This window comes from Cyrtonyx montezumae, unplaced genomic scaffold (assembly GCF_038088225.1).
Source record: "Cyrtonyx montezumae isolate F1298 unplaced genomic scaffold, pur_monq_1.0 scaffold_4, whole genome shotgun sequence".
Classification (NCBI taxonomy): Eukaryota; Metazoa; Chordata; class Aves; order Galliformes; family Odontophoridae; genus Cyrtonyx; species Cyrtonyx montezumae.
Genome location: NW_027072045.1, coordinates 14,456,523 through 14,472,636, shown reverse-complemented (window position 1 = coordinate 14,472,636; position 16,114 = coordinate 14,456,523). Strand labels below are relative to the sequence as shown.

Here is a 16,114-nt window from a genome sequence, read left to right as displayed (position 1 = left end):
CCTCCCTTCCTCTCAGCTCTGTCATTAGGTGAATTAAAGACCTCCTACACTGTATAGCAACATGTTCTGTGTAAGCGCTGCTCAGCAACAACTAAAACATCCATATGCTTTTAGCAGCATTTTCATCAAAAATCCCAAACACTGCATCCTAGAAGCCCCTGTAAATTACCTCTACCCCAGCCAAAACCGTAACATCTGTGATTGCTCCTGGAGTACACTTCTGGCTGCTTGCAGCACAATCAGAAGGCAAAGAGATGTTTGATGTAAGATGGCAGCACTGAGAAAAAGTCTGAAAGATTTGACTGTCTGAATTGTTTGTCTTAGCAACAGCATGTGAGACAGAAAGAAAACTTTCTGGCTGTTATGTGTTACAGTATTTGTGCAGGCATCCAGCTTCAATGGGCACAAGATACCTCTGACAAGGTGTATACGGTATTTACCACCAGCTCCAGATGAACATCACACATATTTGCTCTAATTTTAATCGTACTGCCTAACATGGTATGTATATGATGGTTCTGCAGGCTTGGATATGTCAGATATGGCTATATGTCCCTTCTGTATGGATGTAATTGCATTTCACGTGGCTGGTTGGTTTGTACAGCCAGTAAGGTAAATAAGGTGTTCTGGGAAGAAAGAGACTCTGCATAGCACCTGAGAAATATGTTAGTCTGCAGACAGTTGGAAGAGTTTATTTTTCTTTAAGGGGAAAAATGTTGTATGGTCCTTGTGTATTGCCACGTGTCACTGGGGCTTCTTATTTACAGTTGTGGTTTATTTGGGAAGTATGTTTGGAGTCTTTAGGGAGCTAAAAGGGAAATTCTCTGGCGAGCTTTCTTCAACAGTTTTTTTCTGATGTGGACCATTTACTGTGAGTGTATGATTTGCTCTACTTCTCCTTAGAGCTGATTTCCAGCAGTGCTGTTCTGCTGCCAGATGGTAAAATGAAATAAGAACAGAATGGTTAAGCTCTGACTGATATGGTCAAATGATGCTGATTTGGTTTTGAACTTTTCCTTTGGAACTAAAATTTTAAAGAAAATGAAAAGTGAGAGAAGAGGCATATAAAGAAAGGAATGTGTTTACTTTGTTTGTTTGTTTGTTTGTTTGTTTTTACTAAAACTTTGCTTGTTTTGGCACAGCTGTAAGCAATTTATCAGATTGTTACACACAGGTAGGGTGAGCATTGAATTAAATGAAGACCAAACATCCAGGTCACCAGTAGCTGTAAAATTTCTGTGCATATCAATAAAGACAGAAATGAAAAAAACTGGCTGAAGCAAGCAATTTAAAATCCATTTTAAATGCATATACCATGGTTATAAAATGACCCAGAAAACTATATTTCTTTATATGCTTGCTTTATCTCATCTAAGTAAGTTTGTTCTTTACTCCTGATTACTCCTTATTATTAATCAACCAAGAGTTATTTTCTTTCACAATAGAGACACCTCAGAAAAGCCTCCTTGACCTTTGTATGGCTTTGCCTTCCAGCAGTACAGAGTGGGTGAGTCAATTATAGCATGAGCCACAGTTGCATAAGGAAAAAATCTAGTTAAGTTATTGAGACTAGGGCTTGGGGAAACTTGATTCAGACCTAGAAAAACACTTTATGATGTAAAACAAGGGTGGTGATGCTCCTTTTCTTCACCCCCACTTAATTTGCAGATGCTGTCAAGCACACTTGAATAACATAAGCAATTATAGTCCTTCCTTAAAAGCTTTTAATCTGAGGTTTCAATGTACCTTGCACTGAAACGTACAATGAAAGAGATTGTGGAAGTTCAGCATGCTTTTCAGCAACAGCTATGTGGAATTTCTGATAATGGATCCTCTTGGCCAATGCTTGGATGAACTGAGTTCGTTAAGAAAACTTTAACCAACTCATCTGAATTGACAAATCAAATATCCTTGCCAAGTCCTTGTGAAATATCAGAAAGACTGTACAATATGCCTGGTTAGCTTCTTGTTTATATCGTTTTGTCGGATCATCCAAGCTATTGAAGACTAACAGGACACGGTGTATTGTACTGCTATGGGTCACTGTGTATCTTTTGCCTTAGCACTAACAACAGGGAGACTCATCTGAAATTCACAAGGCATCTGTACATAACCAGATTTTGTTGTTATTGTTATTGACAACTTTTTGTTGAAAGGCAGTATTTTTCATATCTCTTGAGTGTGGAAAATAGATCATAGTAGATGTCCTCCTCTTCCACTATTTCACATGAGCTTCAGCAGAAGTACATAGGACATCCATCATGTTTGAGAGAGCATGTGTTTGGCGCAACCACTTCCAGAAGGGATTATATGTATGGTTAATGATGATGGCTAGAGAAGGAGTTGAGGAACCATTTACTCTTAGAGGAGGAGCAGAGAGCTGCAACAAAAGAATCTCTTTATTGGAGTTGTTTACCCAGTTGTGTCTTGCATGAAATGTAGTGGTGGGGAACTGAAAGAGCTTTTTGCATGCTGTAGGTTTGGGATAGAACGAGGAAATCGAGACTCAAATTATGACAGATGCCACAGAAGAGAACAGGTCAATCACTGTAATTAATTAAATGAAACTGAAATATAATTATTAGCTTAAAAAAAAATCTCACTTCAGCATAAAACACAGAGATACTTGCTCTAACAGTGTGAAAACTGGCTTTGGTTCGTTCATAAATTCATCTTTTTTCTTACCTTCCAAACCACTGCTGCTGGTGTTCAGCCAGAAGAGCCTTGTTTGTCCGTGTCCTACTCCAGTGAGTTCATGCAAGTTCTCATTCTTCGTGAGCTGCAGGTCATAAACTATCAGGCAGTGACAGCCAGTCGATCCCTGCCAGAGCATTTCATAACAGGCTCCCACTGATTTGATTTGCAGAAAACAGTGCATTTCCCAAATTCTCCATTTCCCTCTCTCACCATGCAGCTGTCATAACTCCTTACTTAGGAAATAACTTGGGATCATCAGTCAAGGGAGACAGCCGAGCTCCCTGTTTCCCATGTCTCTGTCCTTGCACCCAGTGGTCCCATTGCTTACTCACTGCTTACTTTCTGCAGAGAAAGGAAGGTCCCTTGCAGTGGATCCCCCTATGCCATCCTGGGCTCTCTGCACTTTTCTTTGATGGGTGCTATATTAAACACACTTCCTTTATTTCCATCCATAGTCCTTCTTTCTCAAGTTATTCTACATTTTCTTCCCTACTATTTAGAGGTGGGAAATGTGATCTACACTTCTAATGTAGTTGCTATATTTTGTCATGTTTAGGATAAATCCCAGCTGTTGGATATAAACACCTGTAAGAATGAAATATAAATGCCTGTGGTTTCTGCAGTATCCTCCAATCAAAAACTGAATATTTCCAGAGATTTAGAAAATACGTAAATCTCTCTGAGGGAAATTGTATGGAAGCTCAGGCAGATGAGGAGAATAGCTGGTACTACGTTCCCCTGCAGACATCTGTATTGTATCACACTTTGGGCTACTTGCTGAAGAAATTGCAATATCTCAGCTTTCTAAATAGTTGATGGGAAGGTGATGTCAGCACAATAAAGGACAGTCCTCCTGCTACAACCATGCTATGCAGGCTGTGCACTGATGGCATCACTTTTTAATGCTGTATAGTTTCCTTAGCCATTTCTTCCTTTGTCTTCCCAACTCTCTCTGCTACATATGTGATTCTGTCTCTGTCAGGATTGAAAAGTGTAGTGAAGGCACATATTATATTACCTGGTGCTCATGACAGTTAAATTTTTTCTACATGTTTTAAATGCATGATATTATTTCATCTGTTTTCTGTATTACAGTAATTAAATGATATCTGAAAGTGTAGCCAAATGTTTTGCTACTAAACGATTGCAAAACTTTTCTGAGATTTTATATTGTCAATTGGTGAATTATTCCATCAACGTTTTTCTGTGTGGTATGCACTGTTTTCAAAGCATCTACACTTCTCCATATACTGCCCTGATTCATGACTTTTTCTTCCTGGCCTGGGGAGGGACCTCTTCTATTTAATGCTGTCTACAAGAAAGAGCTAAGCTTTGTTCAAAGATGATCATCAACAGGAGCAACACAGAGGTTTACTGCAGGAGTCACTGTACTGATCACGTAACAGGTGAAAAGGCCTGAACTTCCTTGCCCTTTTGGAGATCAACACAGGGTTTAACAATTTGCTACACATTGCAAATGACTGAAGAGCACAAGTCACATCATTGGCTTGGTCTTGAGTCAGCCAAGTTGCGTTTTGGGTCCTGTGAGTTCAGACACAAATGATTAACCAAACCTTTTGTGCTGGTCTGTCAAACCGGCTTTCTGCAATAACCTGAAAAATAATGACAAGGTCTGTAACTGAAGTACTAAGGCCTGAACAACAGGCTTCAAACCAAAGTTGACCTCTAGATGAATCTCACTATAAATCATTATGTAACACTGTCATGGTTTTATGATTTTTGGTATTGGTAGTGCATTGGAAGTTAAAGAGTTAATGCTCCATCTCTGTGGATCATCGATAGTTACAGGTATACCTGTCTGAGAATAGAAGAGAAGAACTACATACCCCAGAGGACTGTGTGGCTTTGCGTTTTTATGTTTTCTGCTCAGAGGGAATGATAAAAACTGTTTGCATGTCATGAGACACAGGCTCTTCCTTTTCTGACGCAGCAGCGGGTGCTCGCTGCCGTCTCGCCTTCAGCGTTTAGCGTAACACCTTTGGTTTTATCAGACACTCCCTCTTGCTCATTTTATTTGATTTATTAGCTTCAATTCCAATTATATTGCACTATATTGTGTTATTTTGCATTCTGATGTCTTATTTAGTACATTAGCTTTCCTTCTCAGATCATTGCTGCTGTTTTGTTCTTAGGCTCATCTCCCTTCTCCTTTTTCCCTTTCCCCCTTCGCCTTCCCTGGGGTGTGGGTCCATGGGTCCCCCACACCAATCGTCACGGAACCAGGCAGAACAAGCTTGTAAAACGCTGACAATCACACAACTGTGATCATTTGCATTATGTATCTTGGATAAAATTCATCATTAGCAAAATATGTAGATTAGATCAAACATTATGAGAATGTACTCATGTTCCCTTGTTCAGAAGTGTGGTATCAAGGCTTACAAGTACACTTGCTTCCACCCTAGCTAGGCTTGATGTGGAATCCGAAAAAAGAGAATGAAGTCATGTTTCTGTACCTGAAGTTATGTAAACTTGTTTATTTAACAATATGAAAGCTGGACCTTCTTGCAGTGAAGTTGTAGCCCTCACCTACATGTGGACACACTGTGACGTACATCCAAGTTGCCAGGAAATGCTCTCCAAATTCTCACTGCAACTGGGGCACCTGAGCAACAGTGGATTTGGATGATGGTAACATATTAGGGCAAGAGGTGTTACTGTACAGATCACACGATAGGTGATAAGGCCTGAATTTCTTTGCAGTTTTGGAGACCTAGAGAGGATGTAGCAATATTTTGCATGTTCAAAATGCTTAAAGAGCAGAAATTGGCTTGGTCCTGAGTCAACTGAGTAGTGATTTGAGTCCTGTGTGTTCAGACACAAATCATTAACCAAATCATTTGCGCTGGCTGGTCAAATGGCAATACTGCAATCACATGAAAAACAGTGACGAAGTCTGTATCTTATCTGGAGTACTACCTGCATAGCATGTTACAAGTAGGCATGTTTTATAAATTGTTAAATTATTAAGGCATCATTAAATTTTAATACATCTGGAAGAAGGCATTTGCCTTAAAAGCACCATTTATATCCCAAAAAAATGCTCTGGCTTGAATTGATCTGGATCTCTGAATTCTCTGCCGTCATACAAGATTTGTTGTATCAAACAAGATTTGTTTCAATGCAGGGAATACATCAGTATCGCAAATAGTAAACACTGAGAATGAGTATCCAAGTAGCTGAAGATCAAGTTGTCAAAAAATACCCATAAAGTCTGAATTTGACTTACTTTATTTCTTCAAATGTAACAGGCAATGCTGGTTATTGATTGGTGAGGGGTGTGACCTTGCATTGCTGATGACTGTGGATCAACAGGCAGTTGTATTTTTGTGGTACATCGATTGGCAGGTAGACTATTTGTTTTGCACCTATTCTTGTTGTTATCATTGCTTCCATACTGTTTCAGTTTTCCTCATCTGCCTTGGTAAATAGTACAAGACAAACTTGTAATGATGCTCTTTTCTCAATCACAGTACCCTGCTCTCTGTACACCTCTTGAAAGGGCTGGAAGGAGAGACACCAGAGCAAGAATTGAAGCATAAATTCAGCAGCTAGGATCTAATATTTCTCCATTTTGTGTTCATTTGGCAGCATTAGACCATGATTAGTACCATATGAATGATTGCCCAAAGGAGCACAAGCTGTACATGTAAAACATTCAGACTTAACCACGAGTTCATGCCAGTTTGCTCATTCTTATCTTGAGCAGATTAATAAGTAATCTCCTATGTCAGCAGAAATAAGGAAGTGATATTGACTGATCTAATCCACGTGCTTTTGTTCTACAGTGTATAAATAATTGTGGGTTTGCAGGTCCCCATTCAGACTCTTCTGACGCTTGACAGCTCTTCCTCTGCCCACCATGGCGTTCCTGGGATTGCCCACGATCCTCGTGCTGGTCTGTATCTCATGCCTTCTCATTGCTGCATGGAGAAGTACATCGCAAAGAGGGAAACTGCCCCCTGGTCCCATGGCAATCCCCATCATTGGAAACGTTTTTCAGCTGAACCCACGGAACTTGATGGAAAGCTTTAAGGAGGTAAGACTGTCTCTTTCATTCCTGTGTTGTCTCCCTCACCTGTATTGCAGAGCCAGTCTAGACAGTCTCAGCTTAATTCAGCAGGCAATGTTGATATTGCTTGGAGCAGCTGTCACACTTGAACAGAAAAGCTTTTGTATGAAAGTTTACTTTTGACGTATTGTGCTGCCTATTGCAGTAACCATACGGATGACGAGTTGTGCACTGGTCTCACAGATGTACAGCAATATGCAATAGGTTTGCAGTCAAGGTGCTGAGGCTTTTGCCATATTCACTGCACTCCTTTTGTGCCTGTCTCCTCGCTGTTGTGGCAACAGGGCCCAGCCCTGTTTTAGGGAGGGCCTTGTTCTCTTTTGTTGCCTCTGCTCCCTGGCAGCTAGGTATAATCTGCAGGGTGGGGAAGTTGTGAGTACAAGGGCTGAATCAAAGGAGTTGGGAAATCTAAGGCTGAGGAAATACTTGGTATCACGGCACTTTGAGAAGGGCTCTTATTAACCAGATGAAGATATACAAACTTCTTTTTACACTATTAACTTTCAGATGTGATGTTCCTTGTGTTCTTCCTTCCTACAGCTCAGCAAAAAGTATGGTCCTATCTTCACAATACATTTAGGCCCCCAGAAGGTTGTGGTGCTGTATGGCTACGACATTGTGAAAGAAGCCCTAATTGATAACGGAGAAGTCTTCAGTGGAAGAGGACTACTGCCACTGATTGAAAAACTCTTCAAAGGCTTAGGTAAATCCCTGTAAACTGTGCCATACAGAGTTGATCGTGTAATTGACACAAAAATCCACCTGTGAGAGCAATGGAAATGTAACTGGTGAATATACTACATTTGTACATAAAAATAAGGAACAAAATTATTAGAAACCCAACTCATTACTCGGACCTGGCAGTAGGATGAAGCCCTGGAGAACTGTTAAGGTCCTAGGCTGGCTCCAGTGAGTTCCTGTCTATTTTCAGCACCCTTCAAATTCTGGCTAAAGCTCTGTTCACAAAATGTGCCTCTAAGACATAATTGTTCTTCTTCCATTTCTGAAAATACTGGCAAGGCCCCTACAGCTCAGGAGCCAATCACTTTAAATTTCAGAGCACAATAACAACACACTAACGTAGGCTGTAGTAGTACGAGTCACAGTCACGGTTAGGTCCTGGGCTCATTCAGCAGGGCAGATCCCAGTGCAGCATTTATTCCAGTATTTTCAGTGATGATACGATGTGTGAAGGTGCATCACTGAACATGTGGATAGTTGTGTTTTCCATCTGCTTGTGGCCAAGTTGAGTTTAGTACCTGTGGTACTTTTTATTGACAGCCCATTGTCATTTCTGTTATTCTGGAAATAATCAGTGGTGCTTTGATTGGCTTGATCAATTTGCCACCTCCAAAACTGCAAGAAAGTTAGGTTTTAGGTCATATATAGCTGTTGTGGTAGACAGCTATGCCGGAGCAGGGGTGTGGGGTGTTAAATCTATTACTACATGGAGTCTCTGTTGTTCCTTCTTGTGACAGGCATTGTGACCAGCAATGGTGAGACATGGAGGCAGCTCCGACGGTTTGCCCTCACCACCCTGCGTGATTTTGGGATGGGGAAGAAGGGCATTGAGGAAAGAATCCAGGAGGAAGCTCACTTTCTGGTGGAGAGGCTCAGGAACACACATGGTAGGACACGGATGTGTGCTGGGAAACCTTGCATATCTGCACTGAGACACTGGGGGTGTGCCACTGTACAAATCAAGGACCCAGGAATTGAGCACACAACTCCAGTTTCTGCTACTTTAACCTATACATGCATTTCTGGTAGGATATAAATTACTATTTCTTTTAAGTACCTTCCCCGAGTGTGGTACTCCCCTGGACCACAAGCTTCCTTTTCACTGACAGCCCTCCCATGGGATGCTCTGCACAGAGGAAAAAGCAGATGGACACAATAGGATGCCAAAGTAGCACTGTTTTCCGTGAGACACTGGAAAATTCATTCTGGATTCACACATGAATATCCCTGCTACCAATCTGAGAAAGCGTGCTCAGCTGCACTGCCATTTTCCTTTCATTAATGCTGCACTGTATATGCCACAGTGCAAGCATCCAGCTCCGGGTCACTTTGTTACGCTTTATACTGTGTTCTGTGTTTGACTGTGTACCAAAAGGCTTCACAAGCAAGGCACGTACAACTGAAAAGTCTGAAGCATTTTTACTCTTAATGCTAGCACTAAACACGTAGGACTACTAACCTTCTAGACTTAGGCTTAGCATTACTATGCTCACCCCTTCTGACAAGACATCTGTTGAGGCTTTGCTGACCAGGAGTCATCAGCAAGGCAGAGAAGGGCTGGCTCCACTGCTGCACGGAAGAGGCTGATCTTTAATGTTATCATTTTCTCTTGCCTTCTTTTTTTAATCATTTTATACCTTGTTATCTTGATGATTCCCATCTTCCTTCCTTACGATATACCGTACTGCTGATCTCTCGTACTTTTGACTTTCCTGTCTTTCACGGAGTCAATCTCGCCTTTCCTCACTCTTTTCTAATTATTTTATTAGAATATCCTGCTGCCATGCTATCAAAACTCAACATTTGATCTCACGTATCTGAACATCTAGGAGAGAGTTATACAGCTGAGGTTACGCCAGTAGATCTTGTAAAGAGGTGCCGTAGCCTAAAGACATGGCTAATGCAAGGTGGTTAGAAGCTTCATTGCATTTTGGTGGGATTCTGCAGGCAGTCTTAATCAACAGTATGTCCTGCCATGAGACGTGTCAGCTGAAGAGGAAACAAGCCACTCAGAACAGGATTATAGGAAGAATGGGACAAAAGAGGTACTTAAACATCTCAATCAGGAAAATCAATCAATTGCAAGTAATGAAGAACCAACTGGATAAGCCTCTCTCTGTCTTCTTAAAGGACTGCACTAATCTGGGCATCACGTGGATACAAAAATTCCTTGTAGGTGTCAGGGGAGAAGATGAGTATTGAAGTACTGAAAGCATGTGATATGTTTTTGTTATTGCAGATAAACCTTTCAACCCTGGTAAGTTCTTAATCCACGCTGTTTCCAACATTATCTGCTCCATTGTATTTGGGGATCGGTTTGACTACAAAGACAAGAAATTTCTGGATTTAATTGATATGCTGGAAGAAAATAATAAGTACCAGAACAGGATACAAACACAGGTTTGTGCAGTTCTATATCATTAATAAATATATTAAGGGTTGTGATTTTAAAAAGAATATTTATTCATATTGCTCATTGTTCATTGGGAAGATTTTTCTTTTTAATTTTATGGTTATCTCATTGTATGTCCAAAGGACAGAATTACAAAAGCTACTGATGTTACGAAGTTGGGAGGATTGGCTGACACACCAAAAGGCTGTGCTGCCATTCATTGAGACCTAGACAGGCTGTACAGCTGGGCAGTAAGAAACTGGATGAGGTTTAACAAAAGCAAGTGTAGAGTCTTGCACCTAGGGAGGAATAATTGCGTGCACCAGTAGAGGCTGAGGGATGAGCTGCTGGAGAGGAGCTCTGTAGAGAGTGACCTGGGTGTCCTGGTGGACGACAGGTTGACCATGAGCCAACAGTGTGCTCTCATGGCCAGGAGGGCCAGTGGCATTCTGGGATGCATTAAAAAGAGTGTGGCCAGCAGGTCAAGGGAGGTGATCCTCCCCCTCTACTCTGCCCTGGTTAGGCCTCATCTGGAGTACTGTGTCCAGTTCTGGGCTCCCCAGTATAAAAAAGACAGGGATCTCTTGAAAGAGTCCAGCACAGAGCCATGAAGATGGTGAAGGGCCTGGAGGATCTCCCCTATGAAGAAAGGCTAAGTGAACCGGGTCTCTTTAGCCTTGAGAGAAGAAGACTGAGAGGGGACCTGATCCAGGTTTACAAATATCTGAAGTGTGGGGGGCAAAGTGGCGAGGCCAGACTATTTTCTGCACTGTGTGGAGACAGGACAAGGGGGAACAGACAGAAACTGCAGCACAGGAGGTTCCACACGAATGTGTGCAAGAACTTCTTTACGGTGACGGAGCACTGGCACAGGCTGCACAGGGGGGTTGTGGAGTCTCCTTCTCTGGAGATATTCAAGACCTGCCTGGATACCTACCTGTGCGACCTGGTGTAGGGAATCTGCTTTGGCAGGGGGCTTGGACTCAGTGATCTCTAGAGGTCCCTTCCAACGCCAGATTCTGTGATTCTGAGATTCTGTGAAAAGTAGGTCATCTCATTGTATGTCCAAAGAAGGACAGAATTACAAACGTAGCACAAGTGAAGTATCTCCCTGAGTACAGTGAAACCACAGTAGCTTCTCATAATAACAGTTAGGGGAACAATTTATTGCAGATCCTTCAACCAGAGTATACTTTTCCCTCCTTTTATTATTACAGCTCTACAATTTCTTCCCAACCATCATGGATTCTTTACCAGGACCACATAAAAAGATAATAAAAAACATTAACAATGTTGATGACTTTATTTCTGAGATTGTAAGAGCACACCAGAAATCCATCGATCCCAGCTGCCCTCGAGACTTTATTGATGCATTTATCAACAAAATGGAGCAGGTAATGTAAGAGTGAGGAAGAGCTTTTTGGATGACAGGAAAATTAGCTCTTGAATCCTTGCATCTTCTCCCAGTTGTAGCAGTGTGCTGGGCTTTTGCAAATACAGAAGGACATTTGTCTTTCTTGGCAATTTCCTTCTATCCCCTCCATTTTCCTCTTAAAGGTTTTTAAGAGCAGCACTAACAATGGCATGCAGCACTGGCCAGAGCTAGGAAAGCTGTAGACCAATCTCATGATGGAATTCAATGCTCTTCCCATATTATCCCAAATGTCAGTAGAAGAACTGTTATTCCTGATGTCCTGAGAAGTGCTGTATTTTTGAAAAGACATGAGGTGTGTCTAACATACAGTATAGGCACAAATCTTCCTTTGTAGAAAAGCTTCTTATCATTTTTGCTCAAAAAATTCTGCTAAATTTTCCTCCAGGAGAAAGGGAACTCGCATTTCACTGTTGAGTCCTTGACCAGAACCACACTTGACTTGTTCCTTGCGGGAACTGGGACAACCAGCACCACACTGAGATTCGCACTGCTGATTCTCCAGAAATACCCAGAGATTGAAGGTAAGAGGAAAGGGAATATCCGCTTGAAAATATATTCTAATCCATGGGTTCAATGAGGTGTGTTTGCATCACTCCCACTGGTGGCAACAGTCCCTAATAGCAGAGATGTCTGTCAGTCTTCACTTTACTTCCACAAGTGAGCCATCAGTACCAAGTACGTTCATATATTCTCGGGGGTGGGGGCTGAAAAGCAAGCTTTGCTGAAAGCGTGAGGAAAGCTTTAGGGAAACAGCCATTCAATTTGCTTTTTCCCTAACAGAGAAAATACAAAAGGAGATTGACAGTGTGGTTGGCCGAGACCGAAGCCCCTGCATGGCAGACAGGAGCCAGTTGCCATACACGGATGCCGTGATCCATGAAATCCAAAGATTTATAGATTTCCTTCCTCTTAACGTTCCACATGCTGTGACACAGGACACCAAGCTCAGAGAGTATATCATCCCCAAGGTCTGTTTCTCGGAATATTCATAATCTCTTCTGTGCTGTTCAGTAATAGTTACATTTTTCTTCAGTTTCAAACACACTGGAATCCAATACAGAATCTGAATAATTTGGATTGGGAGAGGAAGTGGTCCTTTTGAGATGTTGGTGTGCATTAATTTGTAGAATGTTGTAGGCATTTCTATGAATCATTCTTCCAACTTTGTACTTGCAATACAAACAGCTGTTACTGAATGACCCACATCTATGGGACAATGTAGCTGGTTAGCTCCTATATATGAGTGGGTGGTATGAATATATGAAAAAAAAAACCAAACTTGTTTCTCTAAGTCTGTTTCCAACCACTGAATCTTTTTGCAGTTCTACCAGCTTTCCTCATGACAATTTAACACTGCCAATTCTGACTGACTGTGGAACATTAAGGGACCACAGAATGGTTAAATCAAAACAGTGCTCACGTATTCAACTCTGAGAACTGGTGGATGGGACATGACTTTGGAAAATCTCCACTTTAATTTTCTTCTCTCTATGCTATTTCAGGGCACTATGGTATTCCCTTTGCTGTCTCCCATTCTGCAAGACAGCAAGGAATTTCCAAACCCAGAAAAATTTGACCCCGGACATTTCCTGAATGCAAATGGGACTTTCAGGAAGAGTGAATACTTCATGCCATTTTCTACAGGTAAAAGAGCTCTTTCTATGTCCGATCCTAGACTATCTTCACCTAGAACCTCTTCAAGGATTTCAGGGGTTCTGACACCAAATTCTGAAAAGTGATGTCTGGAGATCTGCAGGTCACTTCCAGACAGTTCTATCCCATGTACTACAGTTTCAGTTCACCTCCTTTTCTTTCCAAATACAAGAGCTCCTCCAGTGCATTCTACAAGAAAAGGTGCATGAAGTGGGACTCATAGCCATGCACTTCTCTCTCCAAACTAGCCATAAAACAGCAGAAGTGGAAAAGCCTTTAAACTGCATTGGCCCACCTGGTACTCTCACATTGTTCAGAACACTGAGACCTTAGATTAAATCAGTTCACTTCCCCAGAAGAATGCAGGGCTGCCTGCCCATTCTGAGAAATCAGAACTTTTGTGGCAAAGGGATTAAAATAAGCTACCAGCAAAAGTTCTCCACCATCACCTCCTATTTTTTCATTCTTTCTTGCAGGAAAGCGCATCTGTGCAGGAGAAGGTCTGGCCCGGATGGAGATATTCCTATTTCTAACATCCATCCTGCAGAACTTTACTTTGAAGCCTGCCATAGACCGCAAGGACATTGATATTTCTCCAGTAGTCACCACTCTGGCAAATATGCCCCGACCTTATGAGGTCTCTTTTATTCCACGTTCTTGAAGTGAAGAAATCTCCCAACTCCCAGATTCACGAGAACTCTTCTTGAATGACAGTCTTTGCCCAGCCTGACAAGACTGCAACACTCAGATCATTTGCTAGGTTCTTTGTGGACAGAAACTTTTCTCTGTGAACCTAGAAGGAAATGCTCCAGTGGAAGACCTTCTTTACAAAACTTAAATTCTCACGTTCTGTTCACAGTGGTACATATCTGGCTGTTTCTTTTCACTCATTCATAAGAAATGTGTGATGGCTCAAAGACACAATCTAGAATATCTCCATTCACAGTATCAATGTGCTAAAAGGCTGGAATGCCCTTATTAGTCCTACAATAACAAAAACTGCATTTACATCAATGCACATTGTTTCAATAGAGAGGGAAATAGTATTGGGATCCCCATGATGCCATTTACCAGCTGAATGACAGCTACTTGCATCTTCCCACTACTTTTATGCAGTATGTAAAGGTCAGTAAGGAAATTTTTCAAACATCATGCACAGGGTTTCTTTGTGCTGACAAGCACAGCTGTATGGATGTAGGACTGGCATTTCCCAAACTGATCACATTCCCTGAGTTGTATAACTTACTGTGATTGCAGTGAGAACAGAGCTGAATCCATGCTATGCAGAACAATATAGCACTTAAACAATGAATGCCACTGCACTGATATTATAAGTAAGCAGCGAAATGTTTATTTGTTTCTCTGTATTAATAGTCTTGATATATCATGAGTAGTTTGGTTTTACACAAAGTTCAAGGCAAAAAATATCACAAAATTACAGAAATACAAATGAAAGAAAAATATTTGAAAATACCATCTACCTTATCAGTGTTTGTAAATTGGACCAACTGTTAGAAGTCTTCTTATAAGAAGAAAAAATAAATAGAAGGAGAAAGCACATTGTACTTGCCCTTCAACTTTGCCATGACTGAGAAAAGCAAAGAAAGTGGCCTGGGGGGCAACTTGCCTGTTCCAGACATCTTCCTCCATGCTGAGAGCAGTCAAGAACGTGGCCTGTGCAAAGCAGCAAGAAAACAGCTGTAGCTCCTAGAGTCTCCACCATCATATGAAGCAGGAATCTGAGATCAGAGAAGCACTAAAGCTGAGTCCTGCAAGTCTCACTTTGTGTCACCTGTGGTAAAAGCAGCAGTACAATAGCAACCAATAGCTGCTTGCTTTTCCTCTGAGTTCACCTGATTGAACACAAAGTGGTTTTAGCACCTCCTGGGAGATTAAGAATCATATGTTTAAAAGGGGAGAAGAGCTACTGAGCAGGCTTTATTTCATCAATCTTTGTTGTCTGTTAAACTGAAAAACATTAGTTAAAAAAAGTAACAAGCAATAAAAGCCTGCTTTTCCATGAAGCCATGCTGCTCTCTCTGTGTGTGCTCATGCGCAGAGTTCCAAGGCTCTTGCTTCTGCTGGGTTGGTACACAGCACATTGCATGCTTATGTGCAGAACTGAGGCAGGGCTCCAAGAATTTTCATGGCAGACCTGACACAAAGTCCTGTTGCTTAGCAACAAAAAGAGCGCCCAAACTTGATTAATTCATTCTTTGCCCTGTTGCTATTAATTCCCAGATACATCTCACAGAACATAAGAACCTCTGTAAGTTTAAAAAGTTTCTAGGAAGCTGGGAGACACCTACGTAAATGTCAGTCAGTTGGGCAAGCAGTAACAAAGGATAGAAGCATCAAGCTTCAGACCCACTAAAGATATCCCAGACAAGGAACTCAGTGAACCAATACAGGAAAAAAACCAAAGCTGCCTGAGCAGTTTCCCCCTAACAGGGCAGCAGCACTTGCCTGAGCCACAATTGTAAATTAATACAACACAAATAGGTAAATGGTGGATGTATTCCAGCAAAACTGAGACACTCCCAAGACAGGAACTTGAGCATAATGAACACAAAAGAAGAAGGAAAAAACAAAACTGAACGCTCTGCTAGTAAAAAAGAACATTTATGGAAAGCAAAGACTCTACACGATCACTGCTGAACACACTTCACAGCTTCTCAGGGGATCCAAAGTAAGGGAAAGGCAAAAGAGAGTTTGGAAACTGAAGGAAACAATTTAACTCCTTGTGGAAAAAGACAGGAACAACACGCAAGTGGAGGTGAAATACCTAGGAAAAAAATTGCAATGATGCCCTCATTTCATCTACAGCTCCCTTCACTGCGCCCTCCCATTGGAGAGGCTGGCAGGAGTCCCCCTACACAACAAGGACAACAGCAAGAGCTGAAGCATACATTCAGCAGCTAGGATCTAATATTTCTCCATTTTGTGTTCATTTGGCAGCATTAGACCATGATTAGTACCATATGAATGATTGCCCAAAGGAGCACAAGCCTTACATGTAAAACATTCAGAGTTAACCACGAGTTCATGCCAGTTTGCTCATTCTTATCTTGAGCAGATTAATAAGTAATCTCCTATGTCAGCA

General features: G+C 41.5%; 1 protein-coding gene across 1 annotated transcript; it reads left to right on the top strand.

Moving 5' to 3' along the window:
* The first annotated feature begins 6,543 nt into the window (after positions 1-6,543).
* On the top strand, positions 6,544-14,308 carry LOC136054999 (cytochrome P450 2H1). Its single transcript, XM_065746581.1, has 9 exons — positions 6,544-6,757; positions 7,331-7,493; positions 8,269-8,418; positions 9,771-9,931; positions 11,141-11,317; positions 11,744-11,879; positions 12,139-12,326; positions 12,861-13,002; positions 13,488-14,308. Exons 1-9 carry the CDS (start codon positions 6,581-6,583, stop codon positions 13,670-13,672), a joined length of 1,479 nt encoding a protein of 492 aa, XP_065602653.1. The 5' UTR covers positions 6,544-6,580; the 3' UTR covers positions 13,673-14,308.
* Positions 14,309-16,114: the final 1,806 nt, after the last annotated feature.